At 44.5% G+C, this 22253-nt stretch overlaps 1 protein-coding gene across 2 annotated transcripts in view; it reads left to right on the top strand.

Moving 5' to 3' along the window:
* ME3 (malic enzyme 3) overlaps positions 1 to 22253 on the top strand; it is a 212023-nt gene that overhangs the window by 8599 nt on the left and 181171 nt on the right. For both annotated transcript variants that reach the window (XM_056561390.1, XM_056561391.1), the window contains exon 2: positions 558 to 786. In XM_056561390.1, the coding sequence (XP_056417365.1) occupies positions 565 to 786 (222 nt within the window). In that variant the 5' untranslated portion in view covers positions 558 to 564. The remainder of the gene's footprint in view (positions 1 to 557; positions 787 to 22253) is intronic.

Here is a 22253-nt window from a genome sequence, read left to right as displayed (position 1 = left end):
CTGGGAGTTGTAGTTTTGCAACAGCTGGAGGTGCTCTCCATGGGAAACACTGCCATAGGGGTTAATTCCCTCTTAATTCCAATGAGGGCGTATCTTGGTGTATCTTGGTGTATCTGATCTCGTTGGACACCTATAGTAGAATAGATCTATATTTTTTTTCATGGTTTTTATTACAAAATGAGACAATATTACAGGAAGAATTAACCTTTAGTAAAATGCTGTCCTATCACATGATTTCACACCATCTCCGCTCTGCTACATCAATACTAGGGATCGACCGATATTGTTTTTTTAGGGCCGATACCGATACTCTGTGGAGGCCGATAGCCGATAACTTATACCGATATTCTGGTATAAGTTAACGGCTATTTATCCCCCCCCCAGCGACACCGCTGTAGATCATTGACTTAAAGCGGGCACTTTAAATCAATGAACTGATAATCGGTCTATCCCTAATCAATACCCTAGTAATTGGAACCTTAAAGTTGGCATTGTTGTAGCTTTTTGCCAGCAGATTTTGGGGTGTATAATTTTCTACTTTTCTCATTGTTTTTTAGAGAAAAGATGAACAGCTTGATCCTTAAACACACAATGTCCATAGGAAGCCAAGCTTCAAGGTGCGTCCTCAGGACGGGATCATGGCTTCCTCTCATCCGTAATCCTCACAGAGCTGCGTGGGAACTGGCGAGGGTGTGCCACTCTGGGCCCGCTGCTGTGCATCCAGCCAAGACCCCGACCATCAAAAAGAGGGGCTATGACATCACCCGAAACCCTTACCTCAACAAGGTAAGTCAGTGTCTTATCTGCCGCATTAATTCCTTGTTGTTGATCTCTCATATGTTCACTGATACATTGGCGCCACCATGATGGCTCCCACTAGGTCAGAGACGGTTTTCAGGTTCTAAATCAAGAAAGTTCTATTTACTGATAGCAACCAGAGACCTTTTTTTTTAATTTATTTATTTATTTATTTTTTTTTTATAATTCTATATCAACTGGCTCCAGAAAGTTAAACAGATTTGTAAATTACTTCTATGAAAAATTCTTAATCCTTTCAGTACTTATGAGCTGCTGAAGTTGAGTTGTTCTTTTCTGTCTAAGTGCTCTCTGATGAACTGTCCAGAGTACAAGCAAATCCTCATAGCAGCCTTCTTCTACTCTGTGCAGTCCCCGAGACAAGCAGAGATGTCAGCAGAGAGCACTGTTCCCAGACAGAAAAAGAACAACTCCACTTCAGCAGCTGATAAGATTAAGATTTTTTTTAATAGAAGTAATTTACAAATCTGTTTAACTTTCTGGAGCCAGTTGATATAAAAAATGTTATTTATTTTTTTTCCTGGAATTCCACTTTAAAGGAGAACTGTAGTGCAATATAACTTATCCCCTGTTCGAAGGATATATAGATTGCGGGGGTCCGACCGCTGCCCCCCTCCCCCCTGAGTTCTCCTGTACGGGGCCCCAGCAGTCTGTTGAAAGGGGGCATGACGCAGTGGCCGACACGCCCCCCCCCCCCCCCCTATGTATCCCATAGAGATACATGAGGGAGCGTGTCTGCCGCAGCTTCCTGCTGGAGAAGATACAGAACTCTCATGGGGGGGGCAGCAGTTGGACCCCCGTGATCTATAACTCATCCCCTATAAGGTGATAAGTTAAACAACACTACAGTTCTGCTTTAAACAGATGGTGACAAGCTAAATAATTTTAGTATATAGTACTTTATTATTCATTATATTATGATTTAACCCCTTCAGGACCAAGCCCATTTTGGCCTTAAGGACCAGAGCGTTTTTTGCACATCTGACCACTGTCACTTTAAACATTAATAACTCTGGAATGCTTTTAGTTATCATTCTGATTCCGAGATTGTTTTTTCGTGACATATTCTACTTTAACATGGTAGTAAATTTTTGTGGTAACTTGCATCCTTTCCTTGTGAAAAATCCTAAAATTTGATGAAAAATTTGAAAATTTTGCATTTTTCTAACTTTGAAGCTCTCTGCTTGTAAGGAAAATGTATATTACAAATAAAAAAAATTTTTTATTCACATATACAATATGTCTACTTTATGTTTGCATCATAAAAGTGACGAGTTTTTACTTTTGGAAGACACCAGAGGGCTTCAAAGTTCAGCAGCAATTTTCCAATTTTTCACAAAATTTTCAAACTCACTATTTTTCAGGGACCAGTTCAGGTTTGAAGTGGATTTGAAGGGTCTTCTTATTAGAAATACCCCACAAAAGACCCCATTATAAAAACTGCACCCCCAAAGTATTCAAAATGACATTCAGTCATCATTTTAACCCTTTAGGTGTTTCACAGGAATAGAAGCAAAGTGAAGGAGAAAATTCACAATCTTCATTTTTTACACTTGCATGTTCTTGTAGACCCAATTTTTAAATTTTTACAAGGGGTAAAAGGAGAAAATGTATACTTATATTTGTAGCCCAATTTCTCTCGAGTAAGCACATACATCATATGTCTATGTAAAGTGTTCGGCGGGCGCAGTAGAGGGCTCAGAAGGGAAAGAGCGACAAGGGGATTTTGGAGAGTACGTTTTTCTGAAATGGTTTTTGGGGGCATGTTGCATTTAGGAAGCCCTTATGGTGCCAGAACAGCAAAAAACCCTCACATGGCATACCATTTTGGAAACTAGACCCCTTGAGGTACGTAACAAGGAATAAAGTGAGCCTTAATACCCCACAGGTGTTTCACGACTTTTGCATATGTAAAAAAAAATATTTTTTTTTCACTAAAATGTGTGTTTCCCCCCAAATTTCACATTTTTCCAAGGGTTAATAGCAGGAAATACCCCCCAATATTTGTAACCCCTTCTCTTCTGAGTATGGAGGTACCCCATAAGTTGACCTGAAGTGCACTATGGGTGAACTACAATGCTCAGAAGAGAAGGAGTCATATTTGGCTTTTTGAGAGCAAATTTTGCTCGGGGGGCATGTCGCATTTAGGAAGCCCCTATGGTGCCAGAACAGCAAAAAATACCCACATGGCATACCATTTTGGAAACTAGACCCCTTGAGGAATGTAATAAGGAATAAAGTGAGCCTTATTACCCCACAGGTGTTTCATGACTTTTGCATATGTAAAAAAAAAAATAATAATTTCCACTAAAATGTGTGTTTCCCCCCTAATTTCACCTTTTTGCAAGGGGTAATAGCAGAAAATACTCCCCAAAATTTGTAACCCCATCTCTTCTGAGTATGTAGGTACCCCATAAGTTGACCTGAAGTGCACTATGGGCGAACTACAATGCTCAGAAGAGAAGGAGTCATATTTGGCTTTTTGAGAGCAAATTTTGCTCGGGGAGCATGTCGCATTTAGGAAGCCCCTAAGGTGCCAGAACAGCAAAAAAAAAAACACATGGCATACCATTTTGGAAACTAGACCCCTTGAGGAACGTAACAAGGGGTACAGTCAGCATTTACCCCCCACTGGTGTCTGACAGATCTTTGGAACAGTGGGCTGTACAAGTTTTCATTTTCATGGACCACTGTTCCAAAGATCCGTCAGACACCTGTGGGGTGTAAATTCTCACTGCACCCCTCATTACATTCCGTGAGAGGTGTCGTTTCCGAAATGGGGTCACATGTGGGGTTTTGTTTTTTTTGCGTTTGTCAAAACCGCTGTAACAATCAGCCACCCCTGTGCAAATCACCTCAAATGTACATGGTGCACTCTCCCTTCTGGGCCGTGTTGTGCGCCCCCAGAGCACTTTGCGCTCACATATGGGGTATCTCTGTAGTCGGGAGAAATTGCGTTACAAATTTTGGGGGGCTTTTTTCCCTTTTACCTCTTGTGAAAATTTAAAGTATAGGGCAACATCAGCATGTTAGTGTAAAAAATAAAAAATGTTTACACTAACATTCTGGTGTAGACCCCAACATTTCCTTTTCATGAAGGGTTAAAGAAGAAAAAGCCCCCCACACCTTGTAACGCAATTTCTCCCGAGTACAGCGATACCCCATATGTCACCCTAAACTGTTGCCCTGAAATACGACAGGGCTCCAAAGTGAGAGCGCCATGTGCATTTGAGGCCTAAATTAGGGATTTGCATAGGGGTGGACATAGGGGTATTCTACGCCAGTGATTCCCAAACAGGGGGCCTCCAGCTGTTGCAAAACTCCCAGCATGCCTGGACAGTCAACGGCTGTCCGACAATACTGGGAGTTGTTGTTTTTCAACAGCTGGAGGCTCTGCTTTGGAAACAGTGGCGTACCGGACGTTCTTATTGGGGGAGGGGGGCTGTGTAGGGGTATGTGTATATGTAGTGTTTTTAACTTTTTATTTTATTTTGTGTTAGTGTAGTGTAGTGTTTTTAGGGTACAGTCACATGGGCGGGGGATTACAGCGAGTTTCCCAGCGCAAAATTTGCTGCATCTCAAGATGCGAGAAACCCACTGTAAAAGCCTCGCCCATGTGAATGTACCCTGTACATTCACGGGGGTGGCGGGGCGGGGGGGGCTTGCATCAGCTGTTGCAAAACCACAACTCCCAGCATGCATGGTCTGTTAGTGCATGCTGGGAGTCATAGTTTTGCAACAGCTGGAGGCACACAGGTTAGGAAACACTGAGTTAGAAACAGACAATGTTTCCCAACCAGTGTGTCTCCAGTTGTTGCAAAACTACAACTCCCAGCATGCCCAGACAGCTGAAGGGCATGCTGGGAGTTGTAGTACGGCAACATCTGAAGGGCCAGATGTTGCTGAACTAAAACTCCCAGCATGCCTGGACAGTCAGTGCATACTGGGAGTTGTAGTTTTGCAACAGCTGGAAGAGCACAGATTGGAGACCATTATACAATGGTCTCCAAACTGGGGCCCTCCAGATGTTGCAAAACTACAACTCCCAGCATGCATGGTCTTTAGTGCATGCTGGGAGTTATAGTTTTGCAACAGCTGGAGGCACACAGGTTAGGAAACACTGAGTTAGAAACAATGTTTCCCAACCAGTGTGTCTCCAGCTGTTGCAAAACTACAACTCCCAGCATGCCCAGACAGCTGAAGGGCATGCTGGGAGTTGTAGTTCGGCAACATCTGAAGGGCCAGATGTTGCTTAACTAAAACTCCCAGCATGCCTGGACAGTCAGTGCATGCTGGGAGTTGTAGTTTTGCAACAGCTGGAAGAGCACAGATTGGAGACCATTATACAATGGTCTCCAAACTGAGGCCCTCCAGATGTTGCAAAACTACAACTCCCAGCATGCCCAGACAGCCAAAGGCTGTCTAGGCATGCTGGGAGTTGTAGTTTTCAGACTCCTAGAAGCAGCAGTGAAGATCTTCACTGCTGCTTCTGAGGACCATATACTCACCCGTCGCTGCTCGTCCACGTGGCCGGTCCCGCGCTGCTCCTCGGTCCCGCCGCTGGATCAGGTAAGTCCGCCGGTCCCCTCCTGTTCCCCCCCGTGTGCCGCAGGTCCCCGCGAGCCCCCGCAGCCTTCGTCCCCCGTTCTGCCCGACTTCCAGGGGCGGGCAGTGCGGGGGATCTGAACTTTCACCCCAGATCACTGTGATTGGTCCACAGGGACCAATCACAGTGATCGCTGACCAGGACCATCAATTGATGGTCCTGGGGGTGAAGCAGAAGTTGTCCCCTGCTGGAAACAGCGGGACTTCTGCCAGTTAACCCGTGCGATGCTGCGCATCGCCGGGTTAACTGAGTGTCATTTATAAACGCCGGGATGCGCGAACGCACTGCACAACCCGGCGTTTATATATGACATTCTGCGGGAAGGGGTTAAGAAACACTTTCCGCAAAACGTATACATTTTGTTATGGCCAGTGCAGGTTCTGTGTGGGCAGAACAGGGCGCATGGATTCAGAGATAACCAATGAGAAAATCCCTTGGTCATGCTCCTCCCCTGAGGACCTGCAACACATAATACAGTGCAGTAAAGGTCCAATCTTTGATTATTGGTACAACAGTAGGTTATCCTCCACCTGATGTGTATTGTAGTGATTTGTACTATCTGTTCTGATGCCTCATATTTAGATTTATAACTGTTATTAAGGGGAATCTCTTATGATATTCCCTACTTATTAGCAGGGTTCCATTAACAATAATCTGATAAAGTTTCCCCCTTCTGGGACCCCCAATAATCAGCGTACTATGTGTCCTGATTGAAGCACATTCTCAGCTCCACTTCACATCTCCACTTTAGGCCTCAGGCTTCTTCCTCTGGACTCACTTCTGCTGTTTTTACCACTGCTGCCTTCCTGTTCTGCCCTCTAGGGATCGCGCCCCAGCACTGGCTATAACCTAATGGGTCAATGCACGCTTCTCTAAAGTTTCTCACACCAATCTCTGTCAGACACCACATACACATAGGGTTGCTCCACCCATATTCTGTTACTTGAGCAATTGTGTAGTTTACTACTAGCAAAGGTGTCTTTCCTGCTCATCTGTGTTCCTGACCTGTACCTGTTTTGCTGTTGTTGCCTATGTCTTATCCATCCCGCGGTACCTTGCCGATTCTCCATTGTATGAACTGGACTGTTGACTATGCCTGTGTTCTCATCAAGCCTGCACCACCTGGCTGCATCTTAGCTTCTCAGCGCTGTTATAACACCATTTCAGCACTGCTACTCTACTTTGCTGCGCAACTTTTAACTACAGTGTCCACTCGCCCCTACTGCTTGTATCCCTAGTGCTTGGCATCAAGGAGTTCTGGCCAGCTGCCACCTAACCAGGACCACTCTTGCGACTTGATATCTTCCCTGCAGCAGTCCAGCTTCTGCTGAAGGGTGAAAACCTGGGAAATACTAACATTCTGCTCTTTTGCCCAAAGTCAAGTTGGTAGATGGCACAACGGGTCCACACCCATTATAATAAGCTGTAATCTGTGGTAAAGCCTGTCAGTAGGTGTTATGTTTTCTCTACAGCGCCACCACAGGGGAAAGATAGAATTACACAGTGCTCAATTAATTCAGTGGATTTTTTTGTGCAGTAAAGGACAGGAAGGGTCATCCTGAAAGAGACACTCTTTGTATTCATATTAAATAAGTTTTTGTAACCAACACTGAAGCCTGCTGGGGACCCTGACTGTACCTAATAAAAGTAAAATTAGACATTTTTGGCCTTTTTTTTTTTTTGTTAAATAAAGTTTAGCAATTTTAAAACTACACACAAGGTCATTGCTCCTCCGGTTTTGTTTTTTTTACCTTGGGAGGTGGCAGAAGACAGGGACGTCAATTTCTTGCCAACCATGTCTTAAATAATATTTACCCATAAACAAGATCAAACTATGGTTAAAAAAAAAAAAAAAAAAAACGGCCTTCTCTATAAAATTGTATAGGGCAATGTTTCCCAACCAGGGTGCCTCCAGCTGTTGCAAAACTACAACTCCCAGCATGCTGGGAGTTGTAGTTTTGCAACAGCTGGAGTCACTCTGCTTGGGGAAAACACTGCCATAGGGTTAATTCCCCTCTTAATTGCAATGAGGGCGTATCTTGCGGCATCTGATCTCCTTGGACACCTATAGTAGAATATACCGTATCTATATTTTTTTTCATGGTTTTTATTACAAAACGAGACAAAAAAAAAAAAAAAGAATATTACAGGAAGAACTCACAAAATTAGTAGAATGCTGTCCTATCACATGATTTCAGGCCATATGCGGTTTGAAAAATGATGTCCGGTTGCATCCGTTTTTTAAGAAAAAGCTCTATACGTTTTTAACTTTTCACTCCATTACGAATAAAGTTTCACTTGTTTGATTGAAATATGGGAACTGTATTGCAAAAACGTGGTGTGAATGCACCCTGAGACAGACACTCTTTGTATTCATATGAATACTACAGAAGAAATTATTTTCTTTTTGGAACACAGAGCTCTCTGCTGACATCACGAGCACAGTGCTCTCTGCTGACATCTCTGTCCATTTTAAGAACTGTCCAGAGTAGGAGAAAACCCACATAGAAAACATAGGCTGCTCTGGTCAGTTCCTGAAATGGACAGAAATGTTAGCAGAGAGCTCTGTGCTCTTGATGTGTGGTGTCCCGGTACCGTATTGCATACCATACCTTGTATGGGGGTCCCCAAAGTCAGAGTAACTACGCTCAGGTAGGGTCCCCCAGGTGGGACAGCCCCTAGTCGCCTCTCCTCTATTCTAATTTTATAATGTTTACATGTACATATTTGATATAATGTATAGTATACTTACCGTGTTGGCATCGCAGGACCTTCGGTCATGTGACTATGTTGATTCCTCTATGGTATGTTAGAGGACCTTTGGAGGTCCTTGGGTCACATGCTACCCATAATCCCATGTGAAGGTGATTGACAGAGGTATTGGACCAATTAGCTCTAGTCCAGCCCCTGCCCATATAAGGGAGCTGTAGCCAATTATTTCTCTCTTGGGTTGCTGCTCTCGTGGATGCCGGACTAGCACGACGGATCTGCGCAACTTACAAAGACACGCTAGGCCTGAAAACCTACCGGCCTCAGCCTAAACGAGACCGTGAGTTCTAAACTAATCCCCGCTAAAGCTAGCGTGACTACAGGACTGCAACTAATTCACCTAAATCCAGTGGAACAGCGCATGTCGGTCTACGGACTCTAAAACGCTTAAGGTCCCAACCTTTGTCAATCTCTGAGAGACTTTGCCTGTATAGAGACTGTTCCTGTTGGGAAGCTTGCATAAAATCTTCAGTAAAAGTTCCAACAGTTTTCAGCAAACTCTCCGATTGTGGACATTCAATTACTCTATACCTCCCTATCGCTCTTGGGAAGGGTGGTGGTAGGACAAGCATTAAAGAGGAACCCTCACCCTGGCGTCATGAATAGAAAGGGTTAACCAGACACCCTTTAGTCACCGCACAGCTACACCCCATATACCCTACTCCCCCAGGCTATCACAGATGTCAGCAGAGAGCTCTGTGTTCCAAAAAGAAAAGAATTTCCTCTGTAGTATTCAGCAGCTAATAAGTACTGGAAGGATTTAAGATTTGTTAATAGAAGTAATTTACGAATCTGTTTAACTTTCTGGCATTAGTTGATTAAAAAAATAAATAAAAATTAAATAATTTCCACCGGAGTTCTCTTTTTAAAGGAGTGTTAGTTGGCAGTAAAAGATGATGGATGCCAGGGCAAAATCCGATGTGCCCTCTTACTTGGCAGAAAGACACTAAGTCTTGGGTGTGACTGTAACCTCTGCTCCCTTTAAGGGGTCCGCAGTGCTGGTTTAACATTATGGCTCCTTCAGGGATGATCCTGCACAATAGGTGGCAGGAGGTGGGCAGAGGTCCCAGAGTCTGGACCCCCAATGCTAATGTTATGGCAGATCGGAGTGATATGTAACAACATGAGATAATGGAAAATGCCATAGTGGTCTGATTGATTTATTTATTTATTTATTTTGGGGGGGGGGGGAGATCTGGCTCCAGGAGCCTACAAATTACATAAATGGGTGGGTGAAGGTTCTAGGTTGGAGAAGAAAAACAAGTAAAGTTGGGTCCAGATCGCGTACCAAAAATCTTCTCTTGCTTGGACTCTGTACGCACAGCAATATAGTGTTTTATTGTCCACCCTATTAATTACTCCAGGGTCGTTTCTGAGCCAATGTCATTAATGTTGTGTCCTTGAGAGGAGACCTTTCCTTGGAAGTTTACACTATACACATGCCTGGAGTGTCAGCTGTTATCGTAGCAATGCCAGGAATGTACATGAGAAAAGAGGTGCCTATAGCTCCGATACAGTAAAGAACTGCATAAAGGGCAATTGCAGAATCAAATTTTATTAAAGGGGTACTCCGGTGAAAAACAATTTTTATTAATTAATTTAAAAAAAATTAAATCAACTGGTGCCAGAAAGTTAAAGGAGTAGTCCAGTGGTGATTCAGTGGTGAGCAACTTATCCCCTATCCTAAGGATAGGGGATAAGTTGCAGATCGCGGGGGGTCCGACCGCTGGGGCCCCCCACGATCTCCTGTACGGAGCCCCGACAGCCCGCGGGAAGGGGGCGTGTCGACCTCCGCACAAGGCGGCGGCCGACACGCCCCCTCAATACAACTCTATGGCAGAGCCGAAGCGCTGCCTTCGGCAATCTCCGGCTCTGCCATAGAGATGTATTGAGGGGGTGTGTCGGCCGCCGCCTCGTGCGGGGGTCGACACTCGCTATCTCGGCGGAGAGCCGGGGCCCCGTACAGGAGATCGCAGGGGGCCCCAGCGGTCGGACCCCCCGCGATCTCAAACTTATCCCCTATCCTTAGGATAGGGGATAAGTTTTTCACCACTGGACTACCCCTTTAAACAGATTTGTAAATGACTTCTATTTAAAAATCTTGATCCTTCCAGTACTTTATGAGCTGCTGTATAATACACAGGAAGTTCTTTTCTTTTTGAATTTTTCTGTGCTCTCTGCTGACACCTCTGTCCATGTCAGGAACTGTCCAGAGCAGGAACAAATCCCCCATAGCAAACCTATCCTGCTCTGGACAGTTCCTGACATGGACAGAGGTGTCAGCAGGTGAGCACTGTGGACAGACAGAAATGAAATTTGAAAAGAAAGCTTCCTGTAGAGCATACAGCAGCTGATAAGTACTGGAAGGATTAAGATTTTTATATAAAAATAATTTACAAATCTGTTTAACTTTCTGGCACCAGTTGATTTAAAAAAATAAAAAATTGTTTTCCACCGGAGTACCTTTTTAAAGGAGTGTTAGTTGGTAGCAAAATCCGATGGTGCCCTCTTACTTGGCAGAAAGGCACTAAGTCTTGGGTGTGACTGTAACTAGAGATGAGCGAACTTACAGTAAATTTGATTCGTCACAAACTTCTCAGCTCGGCAGTTGATGACTTTTCCTGCATAAATTAGTTCAGCTTTCCGGTGCTACCGTGGGCTGGAAAAGGTGGAGACTCTTTCCTAGGACTGTATCCACCTTTTCCAGCCCACCGGAGCACCGGAAAGCTGAACTAATTTATGCAGGAAAAGTCAGCAACCGCCGAGCCGAGAAGTTCATGACGAATCGAATTTACTGTAAGTTCGCTCATCTCTAACTGTAACCTCTGCTTCCCCTGTAGTTTCACCACAGACATAAACCCCCATTAACGTAGGGTCCTAACATAGTGTTTTTCAACCAGTGTGCCTTCAGCTGTTGCAAAACTACAACTTCCAGCATGCCCGGACAGCCGTTGGCTGTCCGGGCATGCTGAAAGTTGTAGTTTTGCAACAGCTGGAGGCACGCTGTTCAGAAAAACAATGCCTTAAAATGTGGGCCAATTTCATGGCCTGAGGGTTGTACAAGGAGAGCCGCACAAATAATCACTGGATCGGTCGTGCGGCCATCTGCTTCCATCATTCAATGGCCATACATCCCCTATTGCACTGGGAGATGAGCGGCCAACAAGCGAAGATCCGCTGTCCCTATTACATGAATCGTGAAATAGGGCCCTTAGGAAGAAATGTTGTGATTACGGCCTTTTTCAATGGACATGATTTGGGGTTACAGGAAAAAAGTATAGGGATCAGGTTAAAGGGGGTCTATACTAAATCTCCACACACTCTCTTGGCAACAACATTCTCATGAAGGTATTGATGTGCACCACTTCTCATCCGTCAACCAAGGAGATAGGGGCTCGTTCACACCGTCCATTCTGTTTTTTGGGGTTTTTCTTTTTTTGTGCCGAACAGACCCTGAACGGGTTGGAGCACAACTGACCACGTCGGGTCCCGACCAGATCCCAATGACTTAAATAGGATCTGTCAAGGATCCGGTTGAGCGGGGAAAGTGCTCAACCGGATCCTTGACAGATCCTATTTAAGTCATTGGGATCTGGTCGGGACCCGGCGTGGTCAGTTGTGCTCCAACCAGTTCAGGGTCTGTTCGGCACAAAAAAAAAAAAACAAAAAAAACAGAATGGACCCAAAAAGGTTGGAGCACAACGGCAGTGTGACCTTAGCCTTAGATGGTGCCCAGGACCCATGGCCAGATTGCAGATTATATGGTATTATTGTATTAGTGCTAATATATATATATAATATGGACTGTGACTTGCATAAGGAGTAGGTCTTATAGCAAAGATCCATTGAACCCCCCCCCCCGCCCATTAAGCACCCAACCACCATGACGTTTTGGCCAATTTTCCAATAGGTGCAGAAGAGGGGAGTCCTGTGCCGGTTCTTCAAAAAAAAAAAAAGAAATTCACCAATTAATCACCAGTTGCCCCCATCTGCCATCTGTGGCATGTACAGAACGCCATATTGGGAGACGCATAAAACGTAACTTTTATTATCTATATAATATCTATATCATATGTATCAGATACATATGTATCTGAAAAAAAATAACCTAATGCTTGTTCACCTCCTAGGTACTAGAGGACTAAGGCGAAAAGGAAGAAATCTGTCTCTAGCGCATAAGGCTTTGTCATAGGGTCTATCTCAAGACTATCAACCAGGAGATCTGCCCAGAAAAAGGGAGACAAATGGGTTCCTCCAAAATTCAGAGAACCAGACAGAAGCTCTCCTCTTCCCAACAGGTTTCCATCGCTAGATTTAGTGTGACTTCATCAGGGGAGATATAGCAGTGTTCAGAACATAAGTAAGGGCTTTGGAATACTAAAGTTTAAACAACGTAAATTCCACCACTGCCCAATAATCGATACAATAAGGCCACCTGGGCATATAGAAACAAAAAAATAATAAAAAATCATATCTATATCCCCAGGATCCAAGTCAAGTATAGAAACTATCCAGTGTGTTTTTAGTGCAAGCATTCCCAACCCCCAGTTATAAATTGTGCCAACAATCCTGTTTAGACCAGTGTTTCCCAACAAGGGTGCCTCCAGCTGTTGCAAAACCACAACTCCCAGAATGCCCGGACAGCCGAAGGCACCCTTGTTGGGAGACACTGGTTTAGACTTTTCTGAATTGGCTGATATTTCCCAACAGACTCCTTTCTCAGATTTTGGCTGTTTTTCGATGGTGACGTCACGCAGCACAATGCAGCATTACACGTGCCGTATCCTGGTGCTGAGTCGGCCCGGGCTCCTTCCTGTTCCTGCCGGATTGTTCCCCTTTTATCATTATAAATATGATTATTTCAGCAGTGCTGATAAGAGTTTCACATCGCAGTAAGCAATTCTCCACTCCTGTTTGATGACTTTGCGTAATACTTTCCTCTAATCTGAAGTCTCGCTGTAAACTTTTACCTTGTTCTCCAAAATTTCTAAAAGTTAACAAATATGTGATATACATATGTACCCCCCCCCACCCCCCTGTCTTGCAATATCCCCCAATATCCCTTCAGTTCTAAGTTGTCCCTGATGAAGCCTGGAGTCTATATTCTCCGACTACTACTGAGAGCCATTCAGCCTCTGTTAGCTTTACCTTGATTGTAATGTATGTTAATGTCCTCCCTTTGTCTTTTCTAAAGCGCCCCCCACAGTGTGTAAACCCCCCCCCCCCCCATTTACTATATCGGAGGCCATTGTATCGATCACAGCGGGTTTCTTCCTGTGCCCCCACATAGGTGTAAGTTTACCATTGGGGTCCCAAAGTGACTGTGCCCATAGAGTATGTATTGAGGAAATTCCATCACGTACCTATTATAGGATTTGCTTCCTTGTGAATGTAGGTCATCTGAAGTGTTAACATCCTAAGTGAGTCTAATATACAAGTTGTGTATCCTCCCCATAAGACCTGAAATCTGCAGTACCATTGATCACTACCCATGCCATACCCCAGGGCTTGACTAATTTGTTATATGATCAGTCATTAGTGTCCCTTCATCTATCCCTGTGTCACAGTGATTAGTGTCCCTCGCTCATCTCTTCCTGTGTAACAGTCATTAGTGCCCCCCCTTCATATTCCTGTGTCACAGTTATTAGTGTCTCCCCCCTCATCTCCCCGTGTCAGTCATTAGAGTTTCATCTCCTCCTGTGTCACAATTATTAGTGTTCCTCTCATCTCTCCATGTTTAGTGCCCTGATCTCCCCCTTTGTCAGTCATTAGTTTCCCCTCCTCTCTCCTTGTCAGTCATTAATGGCCCTTCATCTCTTGCTGTGTCGCAGTAAGTGTCCCCTCATATTTTCCTGTGTCACAATGAAAAGTGTCCTCCTTATTAGTGTTGAGCGGCATAGGCCATATTCGAATTTGCGCTATTTCGCGAATATATGGACGAATATTCGTCATATATTCGCTAAATTCGCATATTCGTAATATTCGCATTTCATTTTCGCATATGCGAAAATTAGCATAAACCAAAATTAGTATAAGCGAAAATTTGCATATGTGAAAATTAGCATATGCAAATTTTCGCATATGAGAACATTCGCACGCCAGTCTCACACAGTAGTATTAGAGCCTTCTTTACACCACACAAGCTGGAAGTAGAGAGGGGTGATCACTGTAATGTTTATTGTGAAAAAAAAAACAAAAACAAAAAAAAAGAATATTCGTAATTACGAATATATAGTGCTATATGCATATATGAATAAAATTCGCATTGCGAATATTCGCGAGCAACACTACTCCATATCTCCTCCTATGTCACAATCATTAGTGTCCCCTCATCTTTTAAAAGAATCAACTGTTTTCCTTGCCTCCACCTCCATTCCCACACTGTTTCCTCCTTCCCCCCCCCCCCCCTCCCCCTTCCCCAATTCTGTCTCCAATCAGCACTTTGGGGTTATATGAGCAGCGGACAATACACGACCACCAAGGTCACTGATTGACTGCAGCAGTCACATGACATCTGCTGCTCATGTCGCACTGTAAGAATCGACCAGAGACAGGATGGGGGATCAGTGCCGAAACAGAGGCGAAGGTAAGACAACCCCCCCCCCCCCACACACACACACACACCAGGTAAAGGATAGACAACCCCCAATTTGGAAAGGACAGTCAAAAACCTAGGCATCACAACAAAATTCTTAGTTGCCATGGTGACCATGTTTCTGGGATTTGGGGATTTGTCAAGTCATGCTATAGTCCTACTATTTATACCTAAGGGACCAACTAAAATGTTATCATTCATCTATCTGTAGAGTTATACTCCCTACTTTACCACCATGGTACAGGGTCACGTAAGTGGCTCTACCCAGAACCTGGTTATCATTACTTTGGGTTTTCATGGCCTGCTGTCTGTGGCTCTATTCATCATACACCATCATTATCTTTTATGCTTATTGGGGAAGATTTATTAAAACCTGTGCAGAGGAAAAGTTGCCCAGTTGCCCATAGCAACCAATCAGATCGCTTCTTTCATTTTTAAAAAGGCCTCTGCAAAATGAAAGAATAAATCTGATTGGTTGCTATGGGCAACTGGACAACTTTTACTTTGCACAGGTTTTGATAAATCTCCCCCATTGAGTTGTGTTTTATGACTCTAGTTTAGTGCCCTAATGATCCCGGCAGCTTTGGCGGGGAAATGCGTTGGGATGTCCTTGGTTCATGTTGGTTTTGGACTTTGTTGATCCTGTGCGGTTTTACTGGGTGTGTAGATTAGACAGTTTGAGCCCCTTTTACGTGACACATTTTTTTTTATCTTCTATGTTTCTCTATCAACTTCTACACATGCTTGCTGGCGAACCCACTGTTTGGTGAACAGGTATCCAATTTGTATGGTTAGCTTAATGGTGTAGACGAGTGGTCTCCGACCCATGCTGGGAGTTATAGTTTTGCAACATCTGGAGGGCCACAGTTTTTAGACCACTGGTGTAGACAAGTGTGTATCTCAATAGCTGTAAACATTGCTCATAGTCTGGATGCATCTATAATGCATCTTTGTCCTTTTATAAACCGATTATAAACCGCTGATGCCGACAATTACACAACTGAAGCTCCTCATTCACATGAGTATAAATCTGCTTTTTTATGACATTTGTCTTAGAGAATAATTAACAAATTAGATTATCTAAACCGACATCAGGACATCATTGAATGTTCAGGACTGAAGGTTGTTTGAGGACTTCGTAGTTGGGCGCTCAAGATGCTTTTCTATTGGTCAGAGGGAAAAGCTGCTGCAAAAGATAGATTCCTGCTCTGGACAACCATGCATTAGATCAGCGGTTCTCAACCTTTTTCGTGACTGTACCCCCAAAAGGTGAAAGTATGTCCGTGGGTTCCCCTCACGCGTAAGTTTGTGTGGACAAAATAAGTCCTAAAAGTACTTAATTTCATAATGGCATGTGCTTGACTTTCTAATGCGATACTCAATCACCTTGTGCCATTATTCCCCCCTATTCCATCTTAATCCCCTTGTAGCATTATTCCCCCCCTATTCCATCTTAATCCCCTTGTAGCATTATTCCCCCTCCCTCTTTCCATAATCTGATAATGGCAAAAGGGAATCAGAGGGAGGGGAGAATAATGGCACAAGGGGATTAAGATGGAGGGGGGGGGGGGAATAATGATTACCCCCTCCATCTTAATCCCCTTTTGCAATTATTCCCTCCTTCCATCCCCCTGGGCCAATATATGAGATACATACAATAACACCCGTATGGATGTAGACTGTGGTGTCCAATCCTCGCTCTGCCCTGACAAAAACTGGCCAATGCATGGCTGTTATGTCAGCCAATTGCCGTACCCCCGCATAACCCTTGGCGTACCCCCAGGTGCATTAGATGGTTGCAAATGGGCATTGTGTAATATCACATCTCTCCTGCAGTGGCCGCTGCAGGGAAAGTGTTCAGCTCAAGCATTGCTCGATCTGCAGCAATCGGCTGATTGTCAGTGGCCAGTCATTTAGAGAAGGGAGCTGCCTGTATGGCTTCATTGATGGTTCTAAGATGAACAGAACTATAATATACAGTGGGGCAAAAAAGTTTTTAGGCAGCCACCAATTGTGCAAGTTCTCCCACTTATAAAGATGAGAGGCTGTAATTTTCATCATAGGTTATAACCTCAACTATGAGAGACATAATGAGAAAAAAAATCCATAAAATCACATTGTCTGATTTTTAAAGAATTTATTTGAAAAGTATAGTGGAAAATAAGTATTTGGTCACCTACAAACAAGCAAGATTTCTGTCTCTCGCAGACCTGTAACTTCTTCTTTAAGAGTCTCCTCTGTCCTCCACTCGTTACCTGTATTAATGGCTCCTGTTTGAACTTAACAGAATAAAAGACACCTGTCCACAACCTCAAACAGTCACACTCCAAACTCCACTATGGCCAAGACCAAAAAGCTGACGAAGGACACCAGAAACAAAATTGTAGACCTGCACTAGGCTGGGAAGACTAAATCTGCAATAGGCAAGCAGCTTGGTGTGAAGAAATCCAACTGTGGGAGAAATTATTAGAAAATGAAAGACATACAAGACCACTGATAATCTCCCTCGATCTGGGACTCCACACAAGATCTCACCCCGTGGTGTCAAAATGATCACAAGAACAGTGAGCAAAAATCCAAGAACCACACGGGGGATCTAGTGAATGACCTGCAGACAGCTGGGACCGAAGTAACAAAGTGCTACCAATAGTAACACACTACGCCCCCAGGGACTCAAATCATGCAGTGCCAGATGTGTCCCCCTGCTTAACCTCTTAAGGACTGAGCTATTTCACGTTTTAGCATTTTCGTTTTTTCCTCCTTGCCTTAAAAAAATCATAACCCTTTCAATTTTGCACCTAAAAATCTGTATTATGGCTTATTTTTTGCACCACTAATTCTACTTTACAGTGACATTAGACATTTTACCGAAAAATCCACGGCGAAACGGAAAAAAAATCATTGTGCGACAAACTTGAAGAAAAAATGCCATTTTGTAACTTTTGGGGGCTTCCGTTTCTACGCAGTACATTTTTCGGTAAAAATGACACCTTATCTTTATTCTGTAGGTCCATACGGTTAAAATGATACCCTACTTGTATAGGTTTGATTTTGTATCACTTCAGAAAAAAATCATAAATACATGCAGAAAAATGTATACGTTTAAAATTGTCATTTTCTGAGCCCTATAACTTTTTTATTTTTCTGTGTTCAGGGCGCTATGAGGACTCATTTTTTGCGCCGTGATCTGACTTTTTTAGCGGTACCATTTTTGTTCTGATCAGACTTTTTGATCACTTTTTATTTGATCACTTTTTTTGTGGTACAAAAAGTGATCAAAAATTCGCTATTTTGAGGCGTGTCCTGGCAGTGCATGGCGGCGGTCGCATAACTCTTGTGCTCTGCTACTGGTGAGGCCATACAGCGGCTACACAGCTAAATTACCCTGACAACTGATTCCAAACTTCTCCCTACTGGTACCTGCGAGCGGTGCCCTCCGGATGATGACCCGCAAGAAGAGTAAGCTCACGGCTTTCTTCCCTGCGGCGGCGGCCTCTCAAGATGGCGCGGCCGCGTCTCCTCCACACCCAGGCTCCCTGTCGGCTCCATGCGGCTCCACTACTCCAGCGACGGGGAGCGATTCTCCGGCTTCGTCCTCCTCAAAGATCAGCAGTGAACCAGGTACCTCTCCAGGCTTGCCTCCTAACTTGCAAACAGGGTGGTCTCCCTCTGTGTCCAAAGAGCCATAGGTGCATTTTTCCCCTAAATCCCCCATGCCCCAGGGGTCCGGGACCCATACTGCATCTGCACATGTGGGGATCTCTGCTGCACCCCTCACAGAACAAACTATGAGAGGCCTGCTGACGGAGCTGAAAACTTCCATACAAATGGACTTGAATTCAGCAGTCTCCAGCATCCAGCGTGAGATCTCCTCCTTGAGGAATAGCACTGCGCACATTGAATCTAAAATGGCGGAGCTCACCTCTTCTCATAATGAAGTGGTTGATCTGACTAACTCCTTGGAGGATGAGGTTATGGCGCTTAGGATGAAGATAGCAGATATGGAGGATCGGTCGCGCCGCAATAACCTGAGTGTTAGAGGGGTCCCAGAAAATGTTAAAGCAGAGGACCTTAACTCCTTCCTGACTGACTTCTTCTCCCTCCTGTTGCCCCAAGCCTCCTCTCTGGATCTATTAATGGACAGCGTCCATCGTCTCCCGAAGCCCAAATCCTTACCTACCTCTGCCCCAAGGGATTTGATTCTCCGCCTCCACTTCTTTCATATCAAGGACCAACTGATGAATGTAGCTCGCTCTTCACTATCCCTGCCTGAGCGATTTGTGGAATTACAATTGTATGCGGACTTGTCTGCAGCGACTTTGGCTCGGCTTGGAGAGTTTAGTATGGGCACGAGCGTTTTGAGGGAGCATGGCATTCCATATAAATGGGGATTCCCCATAAAGCTGATCATTACCAAAAATGGCTCCAAACATGTTGCTTCCTCTCCTGAGGACTTGGAGAGGCTCTGTGTGGATTGGAACCTCTCTGATGTGGATATGGCTGCTAAACCTCCTGCGGCACCCCCTGCTCACAGGATTGAGGAGGAATGGCGCGTTGTGTCCAGCCGCAAGTGGGGAAATCGCAAGTGACATGTAACTATGTTTGTCCATTGATGGTTTTCCTCAGTCTCTTCCTCTTTGCACAGGGTGGAGGGATCCAATCTGTCCGGGACTGCTGGGGACTTTAATGGGAGGATTTATGCTTGGTTGTTGCACTTCTCATTATGTTTTTTTCATTTTCCCCTCAGGGTAATTTCTAAGACGAGTTGCCTTGTTTTTGTGTGGCCTAACTGCGGGAGTGTTGTGTATTTACCCCCTCTAGGGCCCACCACATGGTCTTTAAAGATGACTACACTACTGTCCTGTTTGTTGTTTTTTTGTTGGTATGTCCTGTTTGTCTTTATGTTGCGTTTGTCCCATCCTCGCATGTTTCTGAGATTAATGAGGCACGAATGACGGCCACCTTGTGGTCAGTGAGTCTGGTGATAGTCCTTAGGACTTCGATGCTGTCTTCATTTATGATAGTGGCAGCACTATGCAAATTAATGTTGTTGGATTATTATGGGGATTAAAGTGGTTTCTGTTAACGCCAAAGGGCTTAATTCCACTTTTAAGAGTTCATTGGCGTGGAGGGAGGCTAGGCGGTTGCACGCTGATGGTTTTTTGTGTTCAGGAGTCACATTTAAATGTCCAAGATGCCCCTCGATTTGCTGATGAGAAGTACCCACACGTCTTCCACTCCTATGCTGTTAATAAAAAAGAGTGGGGTCCTTATCGCCATACGGGATACAGTGGCTCTGAAGAAACAAACCTTAGAGGTGAGCTCTGAAGGTCGCTATGTCATTTTGGTGTGCTCACTCAATAATGTCCAATATACTATTGCTACGGTTTATGCGCCAAATAGGAAACAGTGTGCCTTCCTTAGAGCTGTCCTTAGAAGAATTACTGCCATCTCACAGGGGCACCTCATTCTTCTGGGTGATTTTAATTTGTCTATGTGGCCTACTGTTGACTCAACCTCTTCTAGACTACACACTGAGCCATCAGGGTTCTTCACTGCGACATCTCAGGCTGAGCTTTATGATGCTTGGCAGCTGCTTCACCCCACTGAAAAGGACTTTACCTTTTACTCTCATGTACATCACATATACACTAGAATTGACTATACCCTTGTGTCCCGCTCGTTGTTGCCTTTGATATCTGATGACTCCATCCTCCCTATTGAATGGTCAGACCATTCCCCCATTACTTTAACCATTAGAGAATCATATTTGCAACACCCTGTATCGGTGTGGAGGTTGAATCCTTTGGTCATACACAACCCTGAATACGCTGATGCCACCACACACACGATTCCTATGTTTTTTTGGAATTTAATGACACGGGTGACACTTCTGACCCTACGCTTAGGTGTTCTTTTAAAGCTACCCTAAGGGGTCATTTTATTAGCCAGACGGCTCATGACAGGAAGACTAGACAGCTACAGACCACCGAGCTTCAACAAAGGTTGGCTGATCTCCACAGGCGCAATAAACAACTCTATTCCCCTGCTATTGCAGCTGAGATTTGTGCAGGCAAAACTACACTCCTTGTCACTTCATGCACACAAACTAGCTCTCAGACGCTTGAAACTGAATTGGTATTGGCAAGGCAAAAAGGCTAGCTCCCTCTTAGCTAAACAGCTTAGGAAAAGAGATGCCAGAGCTAGGATACCTTTTCTTACTAGAGATGATGGGGTCAAGATAGTAGATCCTAAAGGGGTTGCTGACTGTTTTGCTAGGTTCTATAAGAATTTGTATAATCTCAGTCGGGATGTTCAGACTCCACAACCCACTGCTGCCTCTATCTCTTCGTTCTAGTCTTCTGTGTCTTTACCCTCCCTTTCTGCAGATCAGATAGCTGACCTAAGTTCCCCCTATTCTGTTGAGGGGGTGCTGTCTGCCATTAAGGCGCTAAGACTCTTAGTCCCCTGGCCCTGATGGGATCACCAATGAGTTCTACAAAAAATTTGGCCCCCTGGTAGCTCCCTATTTAACTAGGACCTTTAATAGCATTGCTCGGGTGGGGTCTCCTCCGGCTGAAATGTTGAAGGCTTTGGTTGTCACCATTCCCAAACCGGGGAAGCCGCTTGACAATGCAGCTAATTATACGCCAATATCGCTTCTTAATAGAGATATTAAACTCTATGCCATGGTTCTGGCCTCTCGATTGAATGCAATTTTGCCCTCCCTGATCTACAAGGATCAGGTAGGCTTCGTCAGGGGTCGCCAGACATTGGATGGCACCAGGAGGTTTATGGACATCATTGCCGGGGCTCGCACAGATCGAGCGTCTTCTCTGCTCCTCTCTCTGGACGCGGAGAAGGCGTTTGACCACGTTCATTGGGGGTATCTGAGAGAAGTCTTGGGGAAATTTGGCTTTCCTCAAGAAACTATAACCGCTATTATGGCCATGTATATTCGCCCTCTGATAGGGTCTTCTCCAATGGCAGTCTGTCCGATAGATTTACACTGAGTAATGGAACTAGGCAGGGGTGCCCCTTATCCCCCTTGATTTTCACCCTTGTCATGGAGCCCCTGGCCCAACGCATTAGGGAGTGTACCCAGATTAAGGGGATAACTGTAGGCACTGTTGAACATCGTATAGGACTATTCACGGTTGATGTCCTGATTAGCCTCTCTGACCCACAGGTGTCCTTGGATCCGGTGATGCAAATCATTAATGATTTTGGTCTAGCTAGTTATTATAAGATTAACCCGTCAAAGACGAATGTCCTACCTATTAACATCCCTCTAACTGTGCAGAATGTACTCCAACGTAAATTTCCCTTTGTGTGGGCGCATGACCATATACCATACCTGGGTATTGCTCTGACCACACTACCTGCTGGTATGGTTCCCACTAATTTCACCCTATTACGTTCCCACTTAGCCAAAGAGATCGAACATTATGATGCCGAATAGCGGCA

Source organism: Hyla sarda, chromosome 2, assembly GCF_029499605.1.
Source record: "Hyla sarda isolate aHylSar1 chromosome 2, aHylSar1.hap1, whole genome shotgun sequence".
Lineage (NCBI taxonomy): Eukaryota > Metazoa > Chordata > Amphibia > Anura > Hylidae > Hyla > Hyla sarda.
Note: the sequence above shows the minus strand (reverse complement) of the source record. Positions and strands in the feature narration are given on the sequence as shown.